General features: G+C 41.2%; 1 protein-coding gene across 1 annotated transcript in view; it reads left to right on the top strand.

The window, feature by feature from the left end:
- Positions 1-22,582, top strand: part of DNAH10 (dynein axonemal heavy chain 10) — a 101,138-nt gene that overhangs the window by 61,409 nt on the left and 17,147 nt on the right. Inside the window, exons 47-63 of the mRNA XM_065418001.1 lie at positions 786-1,046; positions 2,284-2,456; positions 3,878-3,971; positions 5,185-5,352; positions 6,714-6,902; positions 7,586-7,757; positions 9,341-9,544; positions 10,064-10,144; positions 12,147-12,344; positions 13,045-13,206; positions 13,902-14,076; positions 15,728-15,909; positions 16,762-16,898; positions 17,846-18,063; positions 18,834-19,055; positions 20,526-20,673; positions 21,704-21,983. Coding sequence (XP_065274073.1) covers positions 786-1,046; positions 2,284-2,456; positions 3,878-3,971; positions 5,185-5,352; positions 6,714-6,902; positions 7,586-7,757; positions 9,341-9,544; positions 10,064-10,144; positions 12,147-12,344; positions 13,045-13,206; positions 13,902-14,076; positions 15,728-15,909; positions 16,762-16,898; positions 17,846-18,063; positions 18,834-19,055; positions 20,526-20,673; positions 21,704-21,983 — 3,064 coding nt within the window. The remainder of the gene's footprint in view (positions 1-785; positions 1,047-2,283; positions 2,457-3,877; positions 3,972-5,184; positions 5,353-6,713; positions 6,903-7,585; positions 7,758-9,340; positions 9,545-10,063; positions 10,145-12,146; positions 12,345-13,044; positions 13,207-13,901; positions 14,077-15,727; positions 15,910-16,761; positions 16,899-17,845; positions 18,064-18,833; positions 19,056-20,525; positions 20,674-21,703; positions 21,984-22,582) is intronic.

The raw sequence follows: 22,582 nt of genomic DNA, 5'->3' as shown, positions 1-22,582 counted from the left end.
AAGATCTGCATTTTAATTTAATTTTAAATGAAGCTTCTTAAACATTTTAAAAAACTTGTTTACTTTACATACAACAATAGTTTATAGAGAGAGACCTTCTAAAAATGTTAAAATGTATTACCGGCATGCGAAACCTAGAGTGAATAAATGAAGACTCGGCACACCACTTCTGAAAGGTTGCCGACCCCTGCTCTATCTATAGTCAAACTAGGCAGCTGCCTAGGGCCCCCCCAGGATACAGGGGTGGCTGGGTCAAATTTGAGTGGCATTGTGACTCAGTGTGCAAGGTTGCAATGCCACTCACCCAAATTTGGCCCAGCAACCCCTTCATCATGACAGAGGGATGGCTGGGCCAAATCTGCTGCCCTAGGCCTATAAGAAGGGGACCATCAAACTGAAGTTTTGTCCATGGTGGCAGATTTGTCCATGGTGGCCTCTTTTGTCATTAGGATCTTCCTTTCTTCTTGCCCTTAAAATTCCTGTGACACACTGACCCTCCCTCTGGTTGACATTGGCGGGATGTGACTTCCTTAGAACCCATCCATATCTCTCCAAAAGTTTGGCAGGGGTGTATGTGTATGTCACTCATCAGCAACATGAGGTGCTTTCCCCACCGGAAACAATCAGAATGAGCGAGGATAATCAGTGCCCAAAGCCCTACAAAATGTCATTTAGACATGATAATGTTCTATTGAATATGGAGCCAATGATTTTCTGCTCAAAGTAGTTACAGGCGACTCAGACATGCTGTGATTGAAATATGTTGGCTCTTTCATTTTACAAAGGTTGATGAATATGGCACACAGCAACCAATTGCCTTGTTGAAGTTGCTCTTGGAAAAAGGTTCCTTATATGACCGTGGTAAGGAGATGAATTGTAAGAGTCTTCGAGACCTTGGTTTTATTGCTGCCATGGGCAAAGCTGGAGGAGGTCGTAATGAAGTTGACCCTCGATTCATTTCACTCTTCAGTGTTTTCAATGTACCTTTTCCTTCTGAGGCATCTTTGCATTTGATTTATGCCTCCATCCTGAAAGGTCACACTGAGGTAATTTGAATTTATTTAAAAGGCTTCGTAGGATTGTTATTTAATTAGTTTTATTTTCCATGAAATTACAGAACTTTAAAGTGTTTCTTTTAATGATTTCCCATCTTCCCGTTTGTGGCCAATCTTTCCCTTACAGCTTGGTGACTCTTATTAATGGGCACTCAGATACTTTCCTGGGTCTTCATTCAAGTTGGGAGAGCCTCATGCATTTATCCAAGGGAAGAATTTGGCTCCAAATAGGGAATAACTTGCCTGGGAAGGCAAAGTGTGTTGTGAAGTCATAGCAAATAATAATGCCACACTTCAGATTGGCAATATTGCTATCACTCTACTAAGAGATTTTGTTAGCCACCATGGTCCTCGTCCACAGACGCACTGAAATCATGGGAGTCTTTCCGTTGACTTCAATGTAGACTTTTGGATCAGGCTCCACGTTGCTGCTGACAAACAGTTTTGCATATCATTTTCACTTCTCCACATTAATTATTCTGATTCATTTTAGAACCTTATACGCTTTTCTCTTCTCCTTTCCCTCCTCTTTCCTTTCTCCTTGTAGTGGGCTTTTTAAATGTGTTTATTAGTCTTCAAATAGTTATTAAAATCAGAAAAGAAAACCCACCCTGAAATTCTCTATAAAGTAAGTGTTTTTTTGTAGCTGCTCAAAGAATGTTGCTAGTAAAAAATTAGTAAAGAGTGATCATCTTGTGCTGAATTGATACATATTGGGCAATAGACTTTTAAGCCAGAAGATAATTTGTAAATTGATGGTTTTCATAGCTGTCTATAGCCAGTTACTGTAAATGCACAAAGATCTACAAAATATTGACTTGAAAAGAAACACAGAAAATTAAATATAATGCATTAAACTGCATCACTGAGCACATGAAATTGTAATTTTATATATGAGAATATTATTTATTATCCGTATTGCGATAGTGCCTAGGAGCACCAGTCATCGGACCAGAACCCCATTGTGCTAGGTGCTGTACAAACACAGAACAAAAAGATGGTCCCTGCACCAAAGAGTTTACAATCTAAATAATAAAATAGCTAGACTAAATGTCAGATGCACACGTTACATTATACACTGAATTTCTGAAGAACATTTTATCTTGCACTGACTTATTTTTAATCTATCAAGTAGGGGTAGAAAAGTAGGAAAGTGGAGTATGTTTGATGAAACACAGTTCTCCCCGATCAGTCTCGTGAAGAAGTCTTGCCTTTCTCATGTTTGCAGATTTTTAATGACTCTATAGCAGCGATCGCTGACAAGATGACGTTCTGTACTTTGGAACTTTATAAAGCGATTGTCCGGGATCTACCCCCAACTCCTTCCAAATTCCATTATATTTTTAATCTGCGTGATCTCTCCAGGGTCTACAATGGACTTGTTCTTACAACCCCAGAGCGGTAAGTGGAGAAAAAATGTTTAGAAATATTGACTTCACTGGAACTACACTCATTTATGATCTGGCCCAGTGGGAGGCAGTTTTGCTATCTGGAAAACACCCACATGTAGCAGTCACATAAATAGGAGATAATAAGGGGTAGCTTTTCTCCTGCAGCTGAGCTGTGCTTTGCTCAGGAGAGTTGGGCATCGGGAGTCAGATTCAGCTTCCTGATAGTAAGGGGGTGTCTGGACCATTCTCAGCTGTTGTGTGAGTTAGAGAGGTCTAGGAGCTTCTCTGATTTACTTCCAGCAGCATATAGTCCCTAAGAAACTGCATGCCATCTGAGGATCACTGTGCTCTGATACACCACTTTCTTTTCCTGACACACGCTCCATGCCAGGGTAAGGGGGGCACTTGGTCAGGAGTCTGCTCTGCCAGCTTTACCCCAGCTGAGAGTTCTTCGCTCTAGCATAATTCTCAGCTGTTCAGTTATGACCCGTTTAAGACTGACATTTAAGTCAACCCATGTCAATATGCCTTTGCCTATCTGTAATGGCATAGGTTATGGATGCTGTGTCAATACTTACTTTTAGCTACCCGGCTTCTTTGATCTTAATTTTGATTGCAATGCCTTTTTCTTATTTCAAGTTGCATCCTATTACTTTGAGTAAATTAATGGTTTATCTTGTTATCCACCTGACCTCCAGGTTGCATAGTGCACGGCAGTGCTAATGAAGTCAGTAACAAATGTCTGTAAAGCATCTTTGAATATCATTGACTCTTTTTTCTTCTGTCCCATTAAGTGTTGTGGCCTTTTCTTTAATAATTAAGGCTCAGCAGTCCAACACAGTTCAGCAAAGTACTTAAGCACAAAACTTTAGGCCTGTACTTCAGTCAGTGGGGTTTAAGCACATGCATGTGCTTAAGTGATTTGTTGACTAGGACAAATTGAAGCATATGATTAAATGTTTTGCTGAATTGGGACCTAAATGGGAACTTTTTATAGTCAAATTAACCAGTACTTTTGCCTGAACAGCATTGCTGAGAATGAAGGGTAAAAGTAAAAGTATTTGATTACTGAGGTTTTAATCAAATTAAATTGAGGATAAAATTAATCAGTGATTGGGCTATGTGAAAAGCTATGTAGATCTCTTTTTTTTTTCAGGTACGTAAAAAAAGAACCAATGCATAGATGCAGTTGTCTCTGTTTTGCCTTTCATTATAGATACATCACTTAGGGGAGTAAAGAAGTTTAGAAAATCCTGAATTGTGATATTGTTCCTGATGACAAACACTGTAAAATATGATCTCTGTAGATAAAGTTACTCTTTCCAGTGAAAAAGGAAACAAGTCCTGATTTGAATACAGTCTATTAACCACATGACCATATTTGTTGTGTCCACTGATTTGGTGCAGTCTGATACTTTAACTTCAATATAGGTTCCAAACAGTCACACAGATGGTGCGAGTCTGGAGAAATGAGTGCCTGAGAGTTTTCCATGACAGATTGATCAATGAAGTAGACAAGACACTGGTGAGTAACTTCTTCCATTTACTAGTAATCATTTATATTAATATGGGAATTAGTTTAAAATAGTAATGTTAACAACTGTTCCACTACAGTCTTGAAATCAAACTGCAGGCCTGATTCACCACTGCATCACTCCAGTTTTACCCCAGTGTAATTGATTTAAACATAGCCCACTGATGTAAAAACCATGAAAAAGGTTAGCAACTGGCTGCAAAAGAATAAGTGAACAAACCCACAGACGGCCAAAAGGTCATTTAATCTGTGATTTTACTGTGACGTTACAGACTTCTGGGCATTACAGGCATTAGATATATAAAACATAGCACTGGAAAGCTGAATGAGGTGCTGCATGCGTGTTAGGCTTCTGCTGACTCCATGAACTACTCATGCATCTACAAGAGGTCATCCTAGATGACTTTCTGGCCTTAAACTCTGTGACTCTATGCTTCATTGGCATGGTAACCATCATCTCAATATAGCTCTGCAGTATTGAGTCCTGAAGCTTACCAGTCCCAGTCGTGAGTTTTACCTGATTAAGGGTTAGCATCAGCCCCTGAGATAAACTGGTGAAAATCAGTATTAAAAACTATGAAGTTAGGCAGGCAGCTATACACTGGCCCAATGGAAATTTTGTCTCTGCAAGGGCTGCAGGATGAGGAGCTCACAATTTCTTGTGTAATACCATAAAATATTTGAATAAGAAAAAACATTTTGATGTGCTAAATCTCCTTACACTTTGATATGTTTGCATCCAATACTATATAATGTATGTGTGTATAAATGCATTTATATTTATATGCATATGTGTGTGCTGTATACAGTATGTGTCTACATTATGTATTACAAGAGTGAATGAACTCTTGGCGACACTGGTGGCATGACATCAGAACTAACTATAAGAGTGAAGGATGGTAGGTGATTTTACCAGAATAATGATAGTGGTTTTTATAATGGGCATATTCTGTTCTCTGTTAAACCTGTGCAGCTCACTGGTATCAGTAGTGTCTGGGCTGCTTGTATATACTGCATGGTTTTAGAGGATAAACTCACAATGCTAGTAGAGTCCGATCCGGCAAATGTTGTATTTGTGCCAGTAGCTTCATTGAAATCAATCAAATAGCTCATGGGTAAGAGTTTGAAGGATCAGGCCCTTCTAGTGTTCCTGAATTCAGAACTCCTTGCATCATTGTACCTGTTTGCTCTGATATACTTCAAGGTACAAGAGCATATACAAGGCTTGATTCAAGAGCATTACAAAGATGATTTAGAGCAGGCCATGAGAGACCCTATTCTTTTTGGAGACTTCAGAATGGCACTGAATGAAGAGGAACCTCGTGTTTATGAAGACATCCAGGACTATGATGCAGCAAAAGCTCTCTTTCAGGTATAGTGCTTTAACCAGCATCTGTGTATGAGTCTGTCTGTATGAACTAATAGGGTATATCTATAAAAACCCATACTGGCCTGTGCCAACTGATTTGTACTAGCGGGGCTTGGGCTTGCGGGGCTGTTTAATTGCAATGTAGGCATTCGGGCTCAGGTTTGAAGCCTGGGCTCTAGAACCCTGTGAGGTGGGAGGTCCCAGAGCTCGGGCTCCAGCCCAATTCAAACATCTACACCGCAATTAAACAGCCCCTTAGCCCAAGCCCTCTGAGCCCCAGTCAGCTGGCACAGGCCAGCTTGGGTTTGTATTTGCAGTGTCGACATACCCATAGTTGACAACAGTTTGCCCTTCAGGTGGGTGTGGCTATTAACATAGATGGATGGACTAGATGACCTCTCCAGGTTCCTCACAGGCCTACATTTCTATGATTCCATGCCACCTGTGGTACATTCAGACTTCGACAATTTTCCGGACTAAAAGCTACAAAAAAGTAGTATTCACTTCATTTAATCTGTATGCTTTCTGACATTTAACTAAAACCTAAGTTGGAGACATTCTGGGCTCACATGCAGTATGTAATTCAAGTTTTATAAACATGAGTTTGGGTTGGGGTTTTTTAAGGGATGCTGTCAACAGAAAAGTCACATTTCAGTCTGAATTTTCCCCCCTTTTGTGACTTATAACAGCTGAGAGTACTCAAACTGAAAAGGATTAGAGAGACAAAAGCATTTCCCCCTATTTTATCAGTTTGTTTACTTTGTGGATGTGAGAGTGCTTTGCATATAGTCATTTTCACTCTTTCCTCATTGAGTTGTAGTTTCCCCTGCTGTTTGTGTGAGTCTTTCACATAGCGAAAGGGGAGAGAAAAACATTTTACAAATAGGAAAATACTGATTGTAAAGCAAGAAAAATTGGTAGGGGGATTCAAGGACAGGTGTAGGTAACTCAGTTTAACTCAATTTTGGATTAGATTTTAAACAGATTTATCCACGAGATTGAAACATTTCCAAAGTAAATAAATAGTGCCCATTTTTCATAATATTCCAGTGCAGGCTTTTGTTTGTTCTTTGTGTGAAGTAAACTTGTTTGGAACCATTAAGAAGTCTATTCACCCCTTGTTATGCACATATAGTTTCCATTGGCAGTAGGTTTGGGTACGAAATAGTAGAAATCAGTGACCATCTATCTATTCCATGAGCTGAAGAAATCCTAAATGCAAAAATCTTTTTGATAATCTACTTTTTCTCAGTGTCCTTTTGTGTAATAATGCTTCTAAATAAATTATTACATTACGTTTGTTTATTAACCTTTTCAGCATTTCCCATTTCTGTTGTTAACTGTCTAACAAATTGGCTTTAAAGGAGATTCTTGAAGAGTACAATGAAGTTAATACGAAAATGAATCTGGTGCTTTTTGATGATGCTTTGGAGCATTTAACCCGCGTGCATCGTGTCATACGGATGGATCGTGGCCATGCACTGCTCGTAGGAGTGGGAGGCTCAGGAAAACAGTCCCTGGCAAGACTGGCTGCATATACAGCTGGATGTGAGGTCTGTGGGATTGCAAATTTTCACTGAAAGGGGTTGAGGACAGAAAAATGGTGGGTGGTCCCTAAATTGAGTAGAGCCTTGAAGGGGAGGTCACAGAAATTAAGCCTGATGCAGACAATGAGGGGAAATGAGTGAAATCAAAATCAGGGTAATAGCTGCTCTCTGGAGAGATTGAAAGGGGTGAGGTGAGCATTCGGAGGCTGGAGATAGGAGGTTACAGTGATTTGGCATGGAAGATTATGAGGTCTTGAACCTGGGTGTTTGTGGTTGGGAGCAGAGAGTACAGGGTGGGTTTTGGAGATCTAAGTGAAAAATCAGTAGCCTTTAACTACTTCTGTTGTTATTTATCTGTAGTGCAGTAGTTCTCAGAGGTACCAGCAAGGCCTCATTGTGCCCAGTGATGTACAAACATCTAAATAAGATGGTGGGGAAACAAAGGAGAGGGAGAAGTCCAAAATGATTTTGAGGTTCCAAGCCTGGAGGATTGTGGGAATGGAATAGTTTAAAGAGAATACAGAGCAGTAAATATTTTGTCACCATTTTACTTTCACATTATATGTTTACTAGTTATAGGACCAAACCAGAACCCTGGGGAAGTTGAGTTCCAGATTCAAAATCATGTTGTTGGCCCATCTCTACAATATTCTGTGTCTTTCAAGTGTATTTCTATGTTGCTTTATTAGGTGTTTGAAATTGTTCTGAGTCGAGGATATGGAGAAAATAATTTCCGTGAAGACTTAAAAACATTGTATGTAAAGCTTGGTATTGAGAACAAGTCGATGATTTTCCTGTTTACAGATGCCCATGTGGCAGAAGAAGGTTTCCTGGAACTCATCAACAATATGTTAACTTCAGGTGATGCAGAAAGATTGATTGCTAATCCGTAAATACTTGCAATGCACGATCAAAAATGCACCTTTGCTTGAACCACCAGACAAATGTAGCTTTTAAATATTAATGTTTCCTATTCATACTGTGTCCTCTGATGCTGGAGTTCATGTTTCAGTCTGAGGGCAAAAACACTGTTTCTTTAAATATTGCCTGAAATAATCTTGGCTTTAGTTATAGCTTTTCTGCATCCCCACATGGCCATATGCATATGCCTGGGTAGGTTTAGTGGGCTAGAATGGTTATTTTGCCCTGGCCATGGTGCTTGACCCAGAATTCTCAAATTGTTCCCTAATGTGGACTATATCTTAATAAAGATTGTCTCATGGACATCTTTGATCCCATTCACGATCCAGAGGGACATGTCCCCTCTCATTGGCAATTGAATAACATCCCCATGGAAACTACAGCAAGAGCTTGCATGGAAAAGTACATCTTAAGATGTATTTTTAGAATATTTTAATGCATTTAGCAGCTGAAATGAGAAGGAGAAAACACCATGTGACCATCCTCTCTCCATAGACCACCACCAAGTGCTCTGTGAACCACCAGTGCTCCACAGCCCACAGTTTGAGAATCTCTATTACACAGATCACACCTACTCTCTTCCTTGTGTTCTCTTTCCTTGTCTCCCTTGTGTGTGTGTGTGTCTGTGTCTGTCTGTTTGTTTGTCTAACCCTGTCCTGATGTCTGTCTGTATCAGTTGTTAAATACATAGAGTAGCCATTCGTTTGTGATAGTTAAAATGTGGATTGATTATTATATTCACTAGTTATGTTTATGTACAAATCTGATGAAGCATGTATTTTAATTTTTCATATGCATGTGATCAAAATAATTTTAAAATATTTTATTTTACATTATTATAAGCACTGATAAATTACTTAGCACCTATATGTTGTTTGCAGTGGTGTTGTAGCCATGTTGGTGCCAGGATATCAGAGAGACAAGGTGGGGGAGGTATATCTTTTATTGAACCAACTTCTGTTGGTGAAAGAGACAAGCTTTCAAGGTACACAGAGAGCTCTGTGTAAGCTCGACCCAACTTCTGTTGGTGAAAGAGACAAGCTTTCAAGGTACACGGAGAGCTCTGTGTAAGCTCAACCCAACTTCTGTTGGTGAAAGAGACAAGCTTTCAAGGTACACAGAGAGCTCTGTGTAAGCTCGACCCAACTTCTGTTGGTGAAAGAGACAAGCTTTCAAGGTACACAGAGAGCTCTGTGTAAGCTCGACCCAACTTCTGTTGGTGAAAGAGACAATCTTTTGAGCTATGATGTTTTATATGTTTGAAACCTAAACAAAAATGAAGTAATTATTCCTCACAACACCCTTGTAAGATATGAAGGTACCATAATTATTGCCCCCATTTTCTAGATAGGGACACTGAAACACAGAGAGGTTAATTAAGTGATTTGTCCAGAACTCTTAAGGGTAATTTTTGCTGAGCCAATTTTAGAAGTCAGGAATTTCCTGACTTCTGGGCCCATGCTCATTCCCTACGCCGTGCTGTGCTGGCAACTTTCTGTGACTCCTCTGTCTTTATGTGATAGGAATTGTACCAGCACTTTTTCCAGACGATGAAAAAGACTCCATACTCAGTCAGATTGGAGATGAAGCTATTAAAGCTGGAATGGGACCTGCTAAAGAAAGTGTGTGGCAGTATTTTGTAAATAAGAGTGCAAACAACCTTCACATTGTACTTGGGATGTCACCAGTTGGTGATACCCTGAGAACGCGTTGCAGAAATTTCCCAGGTCTGTATATTAAATGTAACACTTTAGTGTTTAGCCCCTGTGTGCCTGTGGGATGCAGGTCTGCAGTTGTCTTTTATGTACAAGTTCTCCAGTGGGTGTGTGCAGATATCTGACAAACATGCAGTTAAACTGCATCAAGGCAAACATACACCATAGTGCGTTTCATTATTAAGTACTTGCACAGTTACTTACCACACATTAAGTGGAAATTATTGACTGACATTTACAAGGAGGTTTATATTTGGGTCAGACAGTTAACAATCAGTTAATTAACTTCTTTGAGCCAGGAATGTACAGTAAATGGCCTCCCTATTTTGCAGCATTTAGTCTCTGTGTTAGAATAACTCTCGAATTGTCTCCATCCTGTGGTTTGGTATTTACAAAGAAAAGTGGGCTTGTGAGTGGCTGTGAAAATAAGAGAAGTTTTATTGCATCCCATACTAAAGAACAATGCACTGAGCTAGAAGAGGGGTAGACCTGGATTGGATTGTTTTGTTGACAATATTCATTTGTTTTAAGGTCTTGTCAACAATACTGGTATTGACTGGTTCTTGCCCTGGCCCCCACAAGCCTTGTACGCAGTTGCCAAGTCCTTTTTAGGTAAGTAAAATGTTAGGGATTTTTAACCTTCAAACTCATGGTGTATCCACTGGTATCAAGAAACACACTCCTTACTTTAAGATATTGTAAGGCTCTTTATTTGCTCTTACATTAAGGATGCTTCTTGGGTCTAAACTAACGGTGTAACGACTAAAAACATTCAAAAATGGTTACTGAGATATCACAGAATATCAGGGTTGGAAGGGACCTCAGGAGGTCATCTAGTCCAACCCCCTGCTCAAAACAGGACCAATCCCCAACTAAATCATCCCAGCCAAGGCTTTGTCAAGCCTGACCTTAAAAACCTCTAAGGAAGGAGATTCCACCCCCCCCCCCAGATAACCCATTTCCGTGCTTCACCACCCTCCTAGTGAAAACGTTTTTTCTAATATCCAACCTAAACCTCCCCCACTGCAACTTGAGACCATTACTCCTTGTTCTGTCATCTGCCACCACTGAGAACAGTCTAGATCCATCCTCTTTGGAACCCCCTTTCAGGTAGTTGAAAGCAGCTATCAAATCCCCCCTCATTCGTCTCTTCTGCAGACTAAATAATCCCAGTTCCCTCAGCCTCTCCTCATAAATCATGCGCTCCAGACTCCTAATCATTTTTGTTGCCCTCCGCTGGACTCTTTCCAATTTTTCCACCTCCTTCTTGTAGTGTGGGGCCCAAAACTGGACACAGTACTCCAGATGAGGCCTCACCAATGCGGAATAGAGGGGAATGATCACGTCCCTTGATCTGCTGGCAATGCTCCTACTTATACAGCCCAAAATGCCATTCGCCTTCTTAGCAACAAGGGCACACTGTTGACTCATAAAAGCGCAGGTGTCTGAGCTGAGCGTTAGCTGCTTACAGTTGCTCAGACTGTATCAATCCTGACAGGTGTGAAATCCTCCCTTCTCAGACTATAGGTTTTTTAATATGTCGCTTCCCCAAATATATTTTTAAGTTTGCTAAAATTCAAATTGAAACAACAAAGCTGACGGGTCTGCATTTCCAAGAAGTTAGATCATCTTCTGGCCAGGTAAGTGAAATAAAGCATCCTCACAAACATTAGCAGGATGTTTGCAGTCCTCTGCACGAGGTTCAGTACCAATGAGCAGGTTTTAATTTCAAGACAGATCCCTTTCGGGGTTCTTAAATGAATGTGGTTTAGAGGGTGAGGATGGGATTTTGAGAAGCACGGATCCCAGACTTGCTCTCTGGAGGCACTTAAGCCCTTCTGAAAATCCCACCCAGAGGCAGTAAAAAGTAACAGATACACGAGGGATTACAGGAGCTGGCAGCAAGGAGAATGGAAAAGGACTTGGGAGCTTTAGTTATGAAACAGTATCACTCTCACTCACTCCTTGCTGCTAAGAAGGTAGACATCAAAGGTCTGATGTATCTAAACAGCTCTCAAGTCATTCCAGCTTCCCATAAGGAGTCCATAAGAAGTGTTTGATTCTTAAACTTGCACAGACCCTAGTTTTTAAACCTCTGCAGATCTGGTTGTGTTGGTCTTGAACTGCAGTGGACTATCTGCTCTAATCTTACACTCTCAAATCTACAACTTCTTGTCCTTTGTTGTTTAGATGGTGAGTTGAGTTAGGCTAGAAAAGAATTGATGGCTGGAAAATAGTACACTGTACTATAATGCAAATACCTGAGCTCAATCTGACAGTGGGTGCTTATATCCCAGACCCCACAAAACTCAAATTTGTGGCCTTCTTCAGGGGGTGTGGGGGTGTGCAGGGAAAGAACATTTTTAAAATATACTGGTAAAGTTAAGAGAGAACTCCCAAGCCTAGAGGCAGCATGGTTTAGTGCTCTGAGCAGACCAGCTGTTAGGACTCCTGGGTTCTATTCTTAACTCTGCAACTGACTTTTCTTTGTCCGGGGGCAAGTCATTTAACTTCTCTATGCCTTAGTTTCCCTATCTGTAAAATGGGGATAAATGAAACTTAGCATCCTTTTAAATGGCTTTGAGATGTTTTATTTTTCATATCCTCTTTTCAGGGGAAAATCCACTGATCCCGGCAGAGCACACAGAGTTCGTGATTGAGCACATAGTCATGGTGCACGAATCTGTAGGGAATTTCAGTAAAAAATTCCTACAGAAGTTGAGACGCAGCAACTATGTTACGCCAAAGAATTATCTTGATTTCATTCATACTTACTCAAAATTGCTGGAAGAGAAAAATCAGTTCATTTTAGGTAAGGTTTTCTCTTTTTAAGACTGTATGTGATTGAAATGTTTTAAACAGACTCATTTTGCTTGGCAAATCTGTGCAAAAGCAATCAAATAAATACAACCCAAATACCCTCAAATGAATGTTACCTGAATAATGGGCTATGCCCTGAGTGACACTTTTTCTTTATCTGGACCCAAGCCTGAACCTCCTATCCAAACATCCCTGAGCTTTGGGAGAGTCTGGGTATGGATTTGAACTTGGTATCTCAGACTCAGCTCAGGGTTTTATAGAGATGCCTGAGTGACATGTGCTTTGTTCCTCTTGGAATAGTTAGCTGTATTCTGATGGATACTGAAATGTGCCTAGTGCATTGAAATGTGATTGACGTACAGTCAGAGCTGGTCTTCTGCAGAAGCACAGAAAATGTGCCACAGGAGGAGAGGGGACATGGTTCAACCAAGTTCTGCAACTCCTGAGCCAATGCTCAGGGGAAAACTCTCTTGTGGGACTCCGTTTTATACTCTCAACAAGAGGACTGACCAAGGAGCCTGGGCTCTTTGGAGCTCCATAATAACTTGTGACCCTGCAAAAAAGCAAGGGAGGCCAGTTTTAAGAAAAGGACTGATTTCTTTGCCTACAGAACAGGACACGTTAAATAATGGTGTCTGTCACTGTATGATAGCTCCATTAATCACTAATATTTCTCCCTCTTTTTCACTAAGCACAATGCAAACGTCTGGAAGGAGGATTAGCTAAACTGAAGGAAGCTACTGTTCAGCTGGATGAACTAAATGAGAAACTTGCAGAGCAGAAGATTGTATTAGCTGAAAAATCAGCTGCCTGTGAGGCCTTGTTACAAGAGATAGCAACCAACACAGCAATAGGCAAGTACTTAAAACTCCTGTCATATCCCACAAGCTAAGCTGGATTGGGCCAGGTCAGTATTAGGCTGGGAGATTCTTAAAGAACACAGGTGTTGATGATTCAATAGGTGGTACTCTTGTTCTGTCAGTACTGACCTAAGGTTCCACCATGGTATCATTAATGGTCATATAGTACTTAGCACAAGAGTAGGACTGTTGACCTTTGTTTTCTGACCAAATTCCAACCTGTACAATTGCAATCTGCCCATAGTAACGTCCATTGCAGTTTCAAGTAGATACTGTGTTCTTCTTCACATCCCATCCCAAACTGTTGAGGAGCAAATTATGAGAGAAGACACTAGCAGCAAGGGGAGTTTTGTGAGCCAAAGGCATGGCAGCATGTGGGAAGGCAATGGGATTGAATGCGCCGGGGATCAGAAGGGGATTTGTGAGCTGTTTCCCCTCTGAAAGAGGAGACACAAACAGGAAGAAGAGAGTAGAAAAGGAGATTGTGTTCTGTTGTTCTTAGCATTCCAGAACTTATCTGTGATGGGAAGAGTACTGTGAATAGCAGTGACCTAGCACCAAATGAGTTAATAGTGATCTAGAGATCATGGTAGTTTCTGATTTTAGGCCATGTGCACTTTTACTGGTTTGTTAGCTAGATACAAATCTTAGTAAGCTATTTACTATATACTGCCTTTCGCACTTTTTAGCTGAGGAGAAGAAAAAATTGGCTGAAGAAAAAGCGGTGGAGATAGAAGAACAGAATAAGGTCATTGCTGTGGAAAAGAAGGATGCTGAGACGTCCCTGGCTGAGGCCATGCCTATTTTAGAAGCTGCTAAACTGGAGCTGCAGAAGCTTGACAAGTCTGATGTCACAGAGATTAGGTGATTAATTCTGATTTGTAATAGCATAAACTCTTAGAAATTCATTTCCATGGTGCCTTTGCTGTAGTCTAAGTACCTGACAAGCACCAGCACCCTCAGCCTCACACACCCCTGTGAGGTAAGGAAGCATGATCATCCCTAGTAGACAGATGTGGGGTTTGAGGATAGAGAGGTCAAGGTCTCAGAGGGACTCTGAGGCAGAGCTTGGGGATCTCCAAGTCCTGTGGGTCAACCACAGGCCTGTCCTTCCTTCCAGGAAAGCAATCCAATATTTGATGTCTTTCTAATTATTCTGTAATACATTTCTGCCACCCTGAGTACTACTGAAGTGTCTGTGGGGGTCATTCAAGCAGTAGCTATCCTAGCCCTTTCATTCTGGATTTTATTCTGCACTAGATGTGGGACACACAGCACTTGTGTTTCAAAGATCTTTGATGGTATGAATGTGTGTTTCTCTTTTTATATACCTTCCTCTTTTTGTGTTTTAATAATAGCTCTTGTAAAGGTGGCTTTAAAGCTATACCCAAACTTCAGCTCCCCTCAAAATTCTGCCATTCCTGCTCCCTTCAGACTCTTCCAGTCCCCACCACACTTCTTGATCGTCCTCCTCCCACTAGGCCTCTAGACACTCTTCCTCCCTGTTCCCCTTGCAATGGGCAACTTGACCTTCCTCTTCCATTCAATGGAGCTATGCTGATTTACACCAATGGAGCTTCTGGCTGTAGTTACACACCATTGCATTCCACCAGGCCTGGAGCAGGCAGGAATGCAGGGCTCAGGAGTCAGTCAAGCAGGAGAGGTCCCATAGTAGCAGCCAGCCAGGGATTGCTCAGATAACTTCTTGTTTCTTCCTGGTTTATATAGAGCTCCTCAGCCAATAAGGGGTGCTGGATGTTTCCCCCAATTGGGAGCTTCAGGGTTGGGGCCCTCTGCGAGCTAGCACTCACTGGTTCCTTTTCTCTGCTTGTTTAGGTGAGCTGCTGGGTAGTGGCTGTGGCCTGATGCTGCCTGTGGGTTCAAGGCCTGTCATCCCTCACAGTTGTTAAATAATGTTGAATAGGAAAGCATGCTTACGTTTAATACACCTAGTATGATAAAGACCTTTAAACAGGAGATAGATGAGTATCCAGAAGAAAATATTGTATGATGGGATAGAACTGCCAATTCAAAGGAAAGATCAGAGTATCAGACTTTGATGGGTTTCTTCTCACCTTTCCATCCTAAAATCTTCTTTGTTCCCCTAATAGATTACACTCGTTGAGCCAAGGGTCCTGAGGATTATTTCCAAAACCAGCTCAGTATGGCTCTGCCAGTGTTCGGTCGCTGTTATTGCAGGCTGATGCAGCTTTAAGCTCCAGTAAAAACATGGTTAAGGGTTTTATTTCTCTGATGGTTGAACTCCTTTAGAAACCTGGAGGACGTTGTTGTATGAATGTAATATTTAGTGTTTAGCCCTCTGTTTATAAATCTTTCCTTGTTTGCATTGGATTGTATTTCTCACTTGGATGAGGAGGTATCTTGGGGAACTGCTATCTTACAGCACCCCCTGCACTAAATACCACTGGTTGGGAAAAAAGCTCTTCCAATAAGAGTTATGTATTTATAGCGTCATGCACTTTGTCTCTTTCCCTTCCCCATGTTTATTTTCTAGATCCTTTGCTAAGCCCCCTAAACAGGTGCAGACTGTTTGTGAATGTATCCTCATAATGAGAGGATACAAAGAATTAAACTGGAAGATGGCCAAAGGAATGATGTCTGACCCAAATTTCCTGCGATCCCTAATGGAGATAGATTTTGATGGAATTACTCAGACCCAAGTTAAATCCGTCCGAGGTAAATTGTTTAGCTGAATGAACCAGGCACTTGGAATTGAATGTAGAGTTTTATTACTATCATTTCAGATGTTAGCTGCTATGCTGGATGCTTTCTTCTCTTTGGGTGAAATTCACCCTGGTGCCGAGGGCAAACGTGAGGGCTCTGCCCAACTTGCTTTGCACTGTCGGCTTAACCAGGACTTTCCTGGCACAAAGGCCTTGTGCTTGCTCTCTGCACAGGGTTATGCCTTAACTTGCATTGTAATCTTGTGTGACTTTTGCTTAGAGGAGGTTAGACATAAACTGAACAGTTGAGCAGGGCCTCTGTTTGTTTTTTAGCTACTCTGAAAGTATAATTGTCACATCATCTTCACGACGAACGTTAAAGATACAACACAAGTGTGTCACGGAAAGGCAGTGGGCTGCAACTCAAACTAATCGGACCAAATTCTGCTCATGCTTACACCAATGTAAATCCAGTGTAACTCCACTGGAGTTACTCTGGGGCAGTGAGAGGAGAATTTGGTCCATTGAGCATAATAACCTTTGACTGCCACCTAGCAAGCAAAGGGCTGGATTCTGAGAAATGCTGAGCAATCCCTGCGAAGTGCTGATCTCACTCAGCTTCCCTTGGAGTCATCTGGCCTAAAGTCCTTGAATAGCTGACAATATCTTGCTTCTTTTATTATTGTCCAGCAGCATAACCTTATACTGTACAGTTGTTTTGCATTGGTTATCACATCCTTGTTCCAATACATACCACAGAACTAGAGAGCTAGTTGAGATTTGATTAACGAGGAAAGCTATTGCTTTTGTGATTTATGCATTGTTATTAAACTGACTTGCAGTGTTTTTGTGTGTTAACATTTAGCTCTGTTAAAGAATCTTAACACGACATTTGAAGAAATGGAAGCTGTTAGCAGAGCAGGATTGGGAATGTTAAAATTTGTCGATGCAGTAATGAGTTACTGTGACGTAGCTAAGGAAATCAGGCCAAAGAGAGAAAAGGTACACTGTGAAAATGTGAACATAAAGGACTATGAAGAGTATTTGTTGCCACAAAAATAACACTTGGCAATTTTATGTACTGCAGTGTTTCTCCTCTTCAAAGTGTTAACAACCATGAAAGTGATGTTTGCTAGAACCATTGTAATAATAATACCTAGCTCTTATATAGTGCTTTTCCTCAGAAGACCTCAAAGCACTTTACAAAGCCAAGCTTTCAATTGCAAGCTGCTGTTTTAATTGTATTATAAGTCTGTGATACCAGTTTCCGTTTGCATTAAAGCATGACGTAAAAGGAAAAGTTTTGTAATGTGATATTGGGGGAAGGCGGGAAACGGGGATGAAAGTTATAGGTGCCTACTGAAAACTCACTTAAAATAATACCCATGGCATTTGGGCATAGAGGGACTCAATGGTACAGTATGTCGAATCCATTTATCTGGTTTAAGCAGGAAACATTTTTATGGCCTGTTTAAAAAGGACTAGCAATGTAATTCTTTTATAAAATGAAAGTGTAAATCCTACCAATACTACTAGGAAACATCTCTGGTCACCAAGGAAGGTTTTCTGCTTGCCACTTGCCAGTGGGCAAGTGCATTTGTCAAGTCCTGGCTCTAAATGTTTTATTAGGCCCTAATCCCTTTTTCCTTAGGCAGCCAGTACTCTTATGGATGTCAGTGGGACTGCTCATGTGCTTAAGTACCTGGCTAGATCAGGGCTAAGAGTTATGTCTGTGTCAGGGCTGCAGAATCAGACCATATTATGCATGTATGGGGTGAGAGGAGTTGGGTGAAAAACAGTGCCTATTTTTTTTTCTTATACTATTTATTACCAGATTGTCTTAAACATATATGAACTAGCTAACTGAAGGTTGAAAACCAATGATTTTGCACCAAAAAATAAAACTCCTCTTTCCTCTGACACGACACATGATGTCTTTCATAATGTAGGTGGCTAGATTGGAACGGAACTACTACTTAAGTAAACGTGATCTGGAAAAGATACAGACAGAGCTGGCGACAATTCAGAGGGAGCTCAAAGCTTTGGGAGATAAGTATGAAGCTGCAATAAGGGAAAAACAACAATTACAAGAAGAAGCAGAGATCATGGAAAGGAGACTTATCGCTGCTGACAAGCTCATCTCTGGCTTGGGATCTGAAAATATAAGGTTAAGTCTAGTGCCAGAAGAGAGATTTTGTGCATTAAAATGTAAACGTAGAGACCATGCATAAAATTTTCAAAAGCACCTAAGTGACGTAGGAGTTTGTCCCGTTTTCAAAAGTGACTTAGGCACTTAGGAGCCTAAGTTTCAATGAAAGTCACTTTTGAAAATGGGAATTAGAATCATAGAAGATTAGGATTGGAAGAGACCTCAGGAGGTCATCTAGTCCAACCCCCTGCTCAGAGCAGGACCAACCCCAACTAAATCATCCCAGCCAGGGCTTTGGCAAGCTGGGCCTTAAAAACCTCTAAGGATGAAGATTCCACCACCTCCCTCGGTGCTTTTGAAAATTCCACCCTGTGTGTTTTGTTTGTTTCTGTGAAGCAACTAACATACTTTGGCTACTGAAAAATAATAAAAACAAATAATATGATTTTTCAATCCAGAAGTCTTTACTGGGCATATTTGAGACTCACACTTTTAAACTGAAAAGCAAAAAAGCAAAATGTAGCTGCAGTTAAGTACTGCTTAAATGCATGACGCAAATCCACTTGTTTTAGATTAAAAGGAAGTTAGTTCCAGGTCAAATGGAACTTTCTGCTGCCATTACTGCTGTGATATGGTGGTTGATTGTAGGTTTGGGGCTCTTCGCAACCTGAAGTTAAAACTTAAGCAGCTTAGAAATGCTGCAGGTATTCTACACAAAATGGAGTTCTCTGACCCCTGCTGCAGAAAGGATCTCAAACTGACCCAGAATTAATTAATTTTTCTATCAGATGGGCAAATGACTTAGAGGAGTTAAAAATGCGAAAAGTGAAACTGCTAGGCGACTGTCTACTTTGCGCTGCTTTTCTGAGCTATGAAGGGGCATTCAATTGGGATTTCCGTAATGAGATGATCTACCATGAGTGGCAAGAAGATATACGATCACGAGAGATTCCTCTCAGCCAGCCTTTTAGATTGGAATACCTCCTGACTGATGATGTAGAGATTAGCAGGTATGTGAAATCACAGCTTTAAAAAAGCAGCCGAGCTGCTACTGAGTGTAGAGAAGGGTGGGAGTCACACAGTTTGGATCTGAATCTGGATCCAGGATTGGAGATCATTGGGTTTGGAGGGGGTTGGGTTTGGCCTATCTCTGTTTGTGCACTGAATCATGGAAATCAGAAAAAAGCCATTAGCATACAATCTCCTCTGAAAAATGACTGTTTGAAAATGGGATCATCTTTCTCAATAGAGAATAATAATTTTATAGTCCTTTTCATCCGAGAATCTCAAAGTGCCTTGCAAAGAGATCTTCCCCCTGTGTATTTGGAGTCCTGTCTGCTTACTCCAATGACAAAATTAAATTTGAACTACTTTTTACTCCTGTTAGCCAAGCATAACCAATACAGCTATTGTCTAATCTTGACCCCTCTCCGATACTAAATATACTGTATTCTGCTCACACTGATCAACAGAATTTTTAACTAAATTCCAGTCTGGAGCTCTGTTCCTGCTCTCTGTTACCCTTAGGCTACCAACTGAAGGCCCCTAAGTTCTATACAGTGATTGGTGCTCTAGAAATACCTGATAGAGATTAGATAGATAAGTGTAAGAGTGGTCAGAATGTCAATGCAGTGGGCTTTTACCGGGGTGAGCAATGGCTGAATTTGTAGAGTATAATCTTTACTATTCGTGATGCGCAAGCATCCCAGGAAGAATTTTCAGATCCCAAGGCTGGCAGTGAGACAAAACATCTTTCTTCCTGTGAACTGAGCACCTGGAATCTAATAAATCATTGTACTTTGCACATCTATAGCACTCAGTATAGCTGGTACCACGTGATGCCATTGAAAAATTTGTTTCACAAAGTAGATCCACACTATGAGTGGGATGCAAAGACCAGTGGGAGTCCTTTCATTGACTTCAGTGGATTTGGGTCAGGCCCTGTCTCATTTAGACCATTTTCCTGCTAGTGCAGGATTATTCACCACAATACATGAATTAGTGCTTTAGCCAGGCTAGTTATAAGTAACTCAATGATGTTTTAATTGTTTCCCTTGGGAGTCTATGGTTATGTCTACATGGCAAAAAGAGAGCCCAGGGCAGCAAGTCTCAGAGACCGTGTCTACCGACTCAGGCTCACGCTGTGGCACTAAAAATAGCTGTGTAGATGTTTGGGCTCGGGCTGGAGCTTGGGCTCTGAAACCCACTCCCCTCCCTGGGCTTCAGAGCCTGTGCCCAAACATCTGCATGGCTATTTTCAGCACTATAGCGCAGTTCTGTACACCCAGGCTCTGACTCGCTGCTGTGAGGTTGTTTTTGCCATGCAGACATGCCTCATCTCCCAGTCTAATACACTGTATGTTCTAGGGTGTTGTAATAGAATGCTCAGTAGGACGGCACTGTTTTACCCGTAAGTGAAGCATGCTGCTGTACCATAAAGAATAACATACACAGCAATCTTTACTCTGTTTCCTCCCCAGGTGGGGCTCCCAAGGTTTGCCTCCAGATGAGCTCTCTGTTCAGAATGGCATTCTGACAACACGTGCTAGCCGGTTCCCTTTGTGCATAGACCCCCAGCAGCAGGCATTAAATTGGATCAGGAGAAAAGAAGAAAAAAATAATCTGAGGGTGAAGCTAAATTTTCATTTTATTTTTATATTTATTGTTTTGAAAGATGCATAAATATCTGCCACTTGACCAAGACATCAGTTACTAGTGGAAATTGACAGTCGTGATGATTGAACCTCAATAGGATGGAAGTGCAGTTCCATTAAGCATCTAAAAATAAAGTCAATTATCCAAATGGATAGTGACCCTGCCCTGCATCCAGCCTGTGGAGGATTGAAGCAGGATATTTGAAACACCAGACGCCAAGCTGCCATGTCAGAGACCTCCAATTTTGGGAACAAAGAATGCTGGGCTCCAGTTTCCTTCTACCCTCAGCAGGGGAGCAACAGCTTAGATCATGCTTCTGTCTCTTTTAGTGCTGTGTGAACTTGGGAGACCATAGGCAGATGCCACCAAGACACCTCTTCTCCAATGATAAAGCATGTTGTCAAAAATTCAGGAGTTCATCTGGAAGGGGTGTCTGTTTGGGGAGGTGAAATGCTGTTATATCTAAGAACTATTTAGTCTTAATCCCCCCCGGGACATGACCCTCAATTCCCTCACTGTTCCAGTCCTCCAAGCTCACTCAAAACCACTGTTTTCCCCTCCTTGCTCCATTGCCTAGCCTTTTAAGTTCTGGTGGATACCCAACAATGTGATGCTCTTCCTGTGTGGCACCTGCAAACTTGCTTGAACTTTGGCCTTGCCTCGTTACTCATGCTGCAAGGTGCATGACTTGCATCTCACAGAAAGCCCCAGTGCTTGCAGGAACAGGATAGACAAAAGTTTAGGCCACATTGTGTTTAGGGGTGCTGTTGCAGCAGAAAAGAATTGTTTTCCAAGCGGACAGTTTTTCTCAGTGGATCAGAATCAAGAATGTGCTTTCTTTGGTCTCTCCCAATCTGGGTTATATCATCTGTAGGATGAAAGGCAGAGATGCATAGACAAACAGCAAGCTTAATGAATACTGGCAATTATTGTAAAAAAGAAATATTCAGTGAATTCAATATTAACTGTTTCCAAATCTTTCCATTTTTCTGTTCTCTTTCAGATGGCCTCCTTTAATGACCCTGATTTCCTTAAACAACTAGAAATGGCCATAAAGTATGGGAGTCCTTTCTTGTTCCATGATGTAGATGAATACATAGATCCTGTGATTGACAATGTCTTAGAAAAGAATATAAAAGTTACCCAGGGGCGAATATTTATTGTGCTGGGTGATAAGGAGGTAGACTATGACAATAACTTCAAATTGTACTTGAACACCAAGCTATCTAACCCTAAATATTCACCGTCGGTGTTTGGAAAAGCCATGGTTATCAACTATACAGGTGAGCAAATGCATGCTGTTCGGGGCAGAGTATTAACTGCATAGTAGTGCAAACGTAGGGCATAAACTAGGCTCAGATGAGTGGTTGCTCCAAAAAGCTGAGATCCTTTCTCTTGTACCAGAAACCACAGCACATGAGTTTGGATGAGTTCAGCTGTAAAATGCAAGTGTTTTCAGCCAGGAGATAGTGAGCCCAGCTACAGATTCATTAGCTTGAAACCAATGACTCCAGGCAGTTGCTCTGCTTTTCGTCTGGATTAAGAGCTGGTTGTGTACCTCCGCAAATCCCGGTCTGGCCTGAATGAAAGGCAGATTCTGACACCCTTACTCGTGTTGTCTGATACCTTTCTCCACGAGTCCCATTGACATCTCATGGGGAAAGCTGCTTCTCAGTAGCAGTAAGGGGGTCAAAATCTGGCCCTCGGTGAGTAAGAAAACAGAGAACGAGTGCTGTAAATAGTGGCTAGCCCTCTGATCACATCAGAAGAGGGGACAGAAATGTCCTGGCTCTCGCAGTGGAATTTGCAATACCTGTTAACTATGTATAATATTACAATGTATGTTATATTGTTTATATTCCCCCTTATATTCAGCCTCTGA

This window comes from Emys orbicularis, chromosome 16, assembly GCF_028017835.1.
Source record: "Emys orbicularis isolate rEmyOrb1 chromosome 16, rEmyOrb1.hap1, whole genome shotgun sequence".
In the NCBI taxonomy this organism is placed as follows: domain Eukaryota; kingdom Metazoa; phylum Chordata; order Testudines; family Emydidae; genus Emys; species Emys orbicularis.
This window is presented reverse-complemented; position numbering and strand designations above follow the sequence as displayed.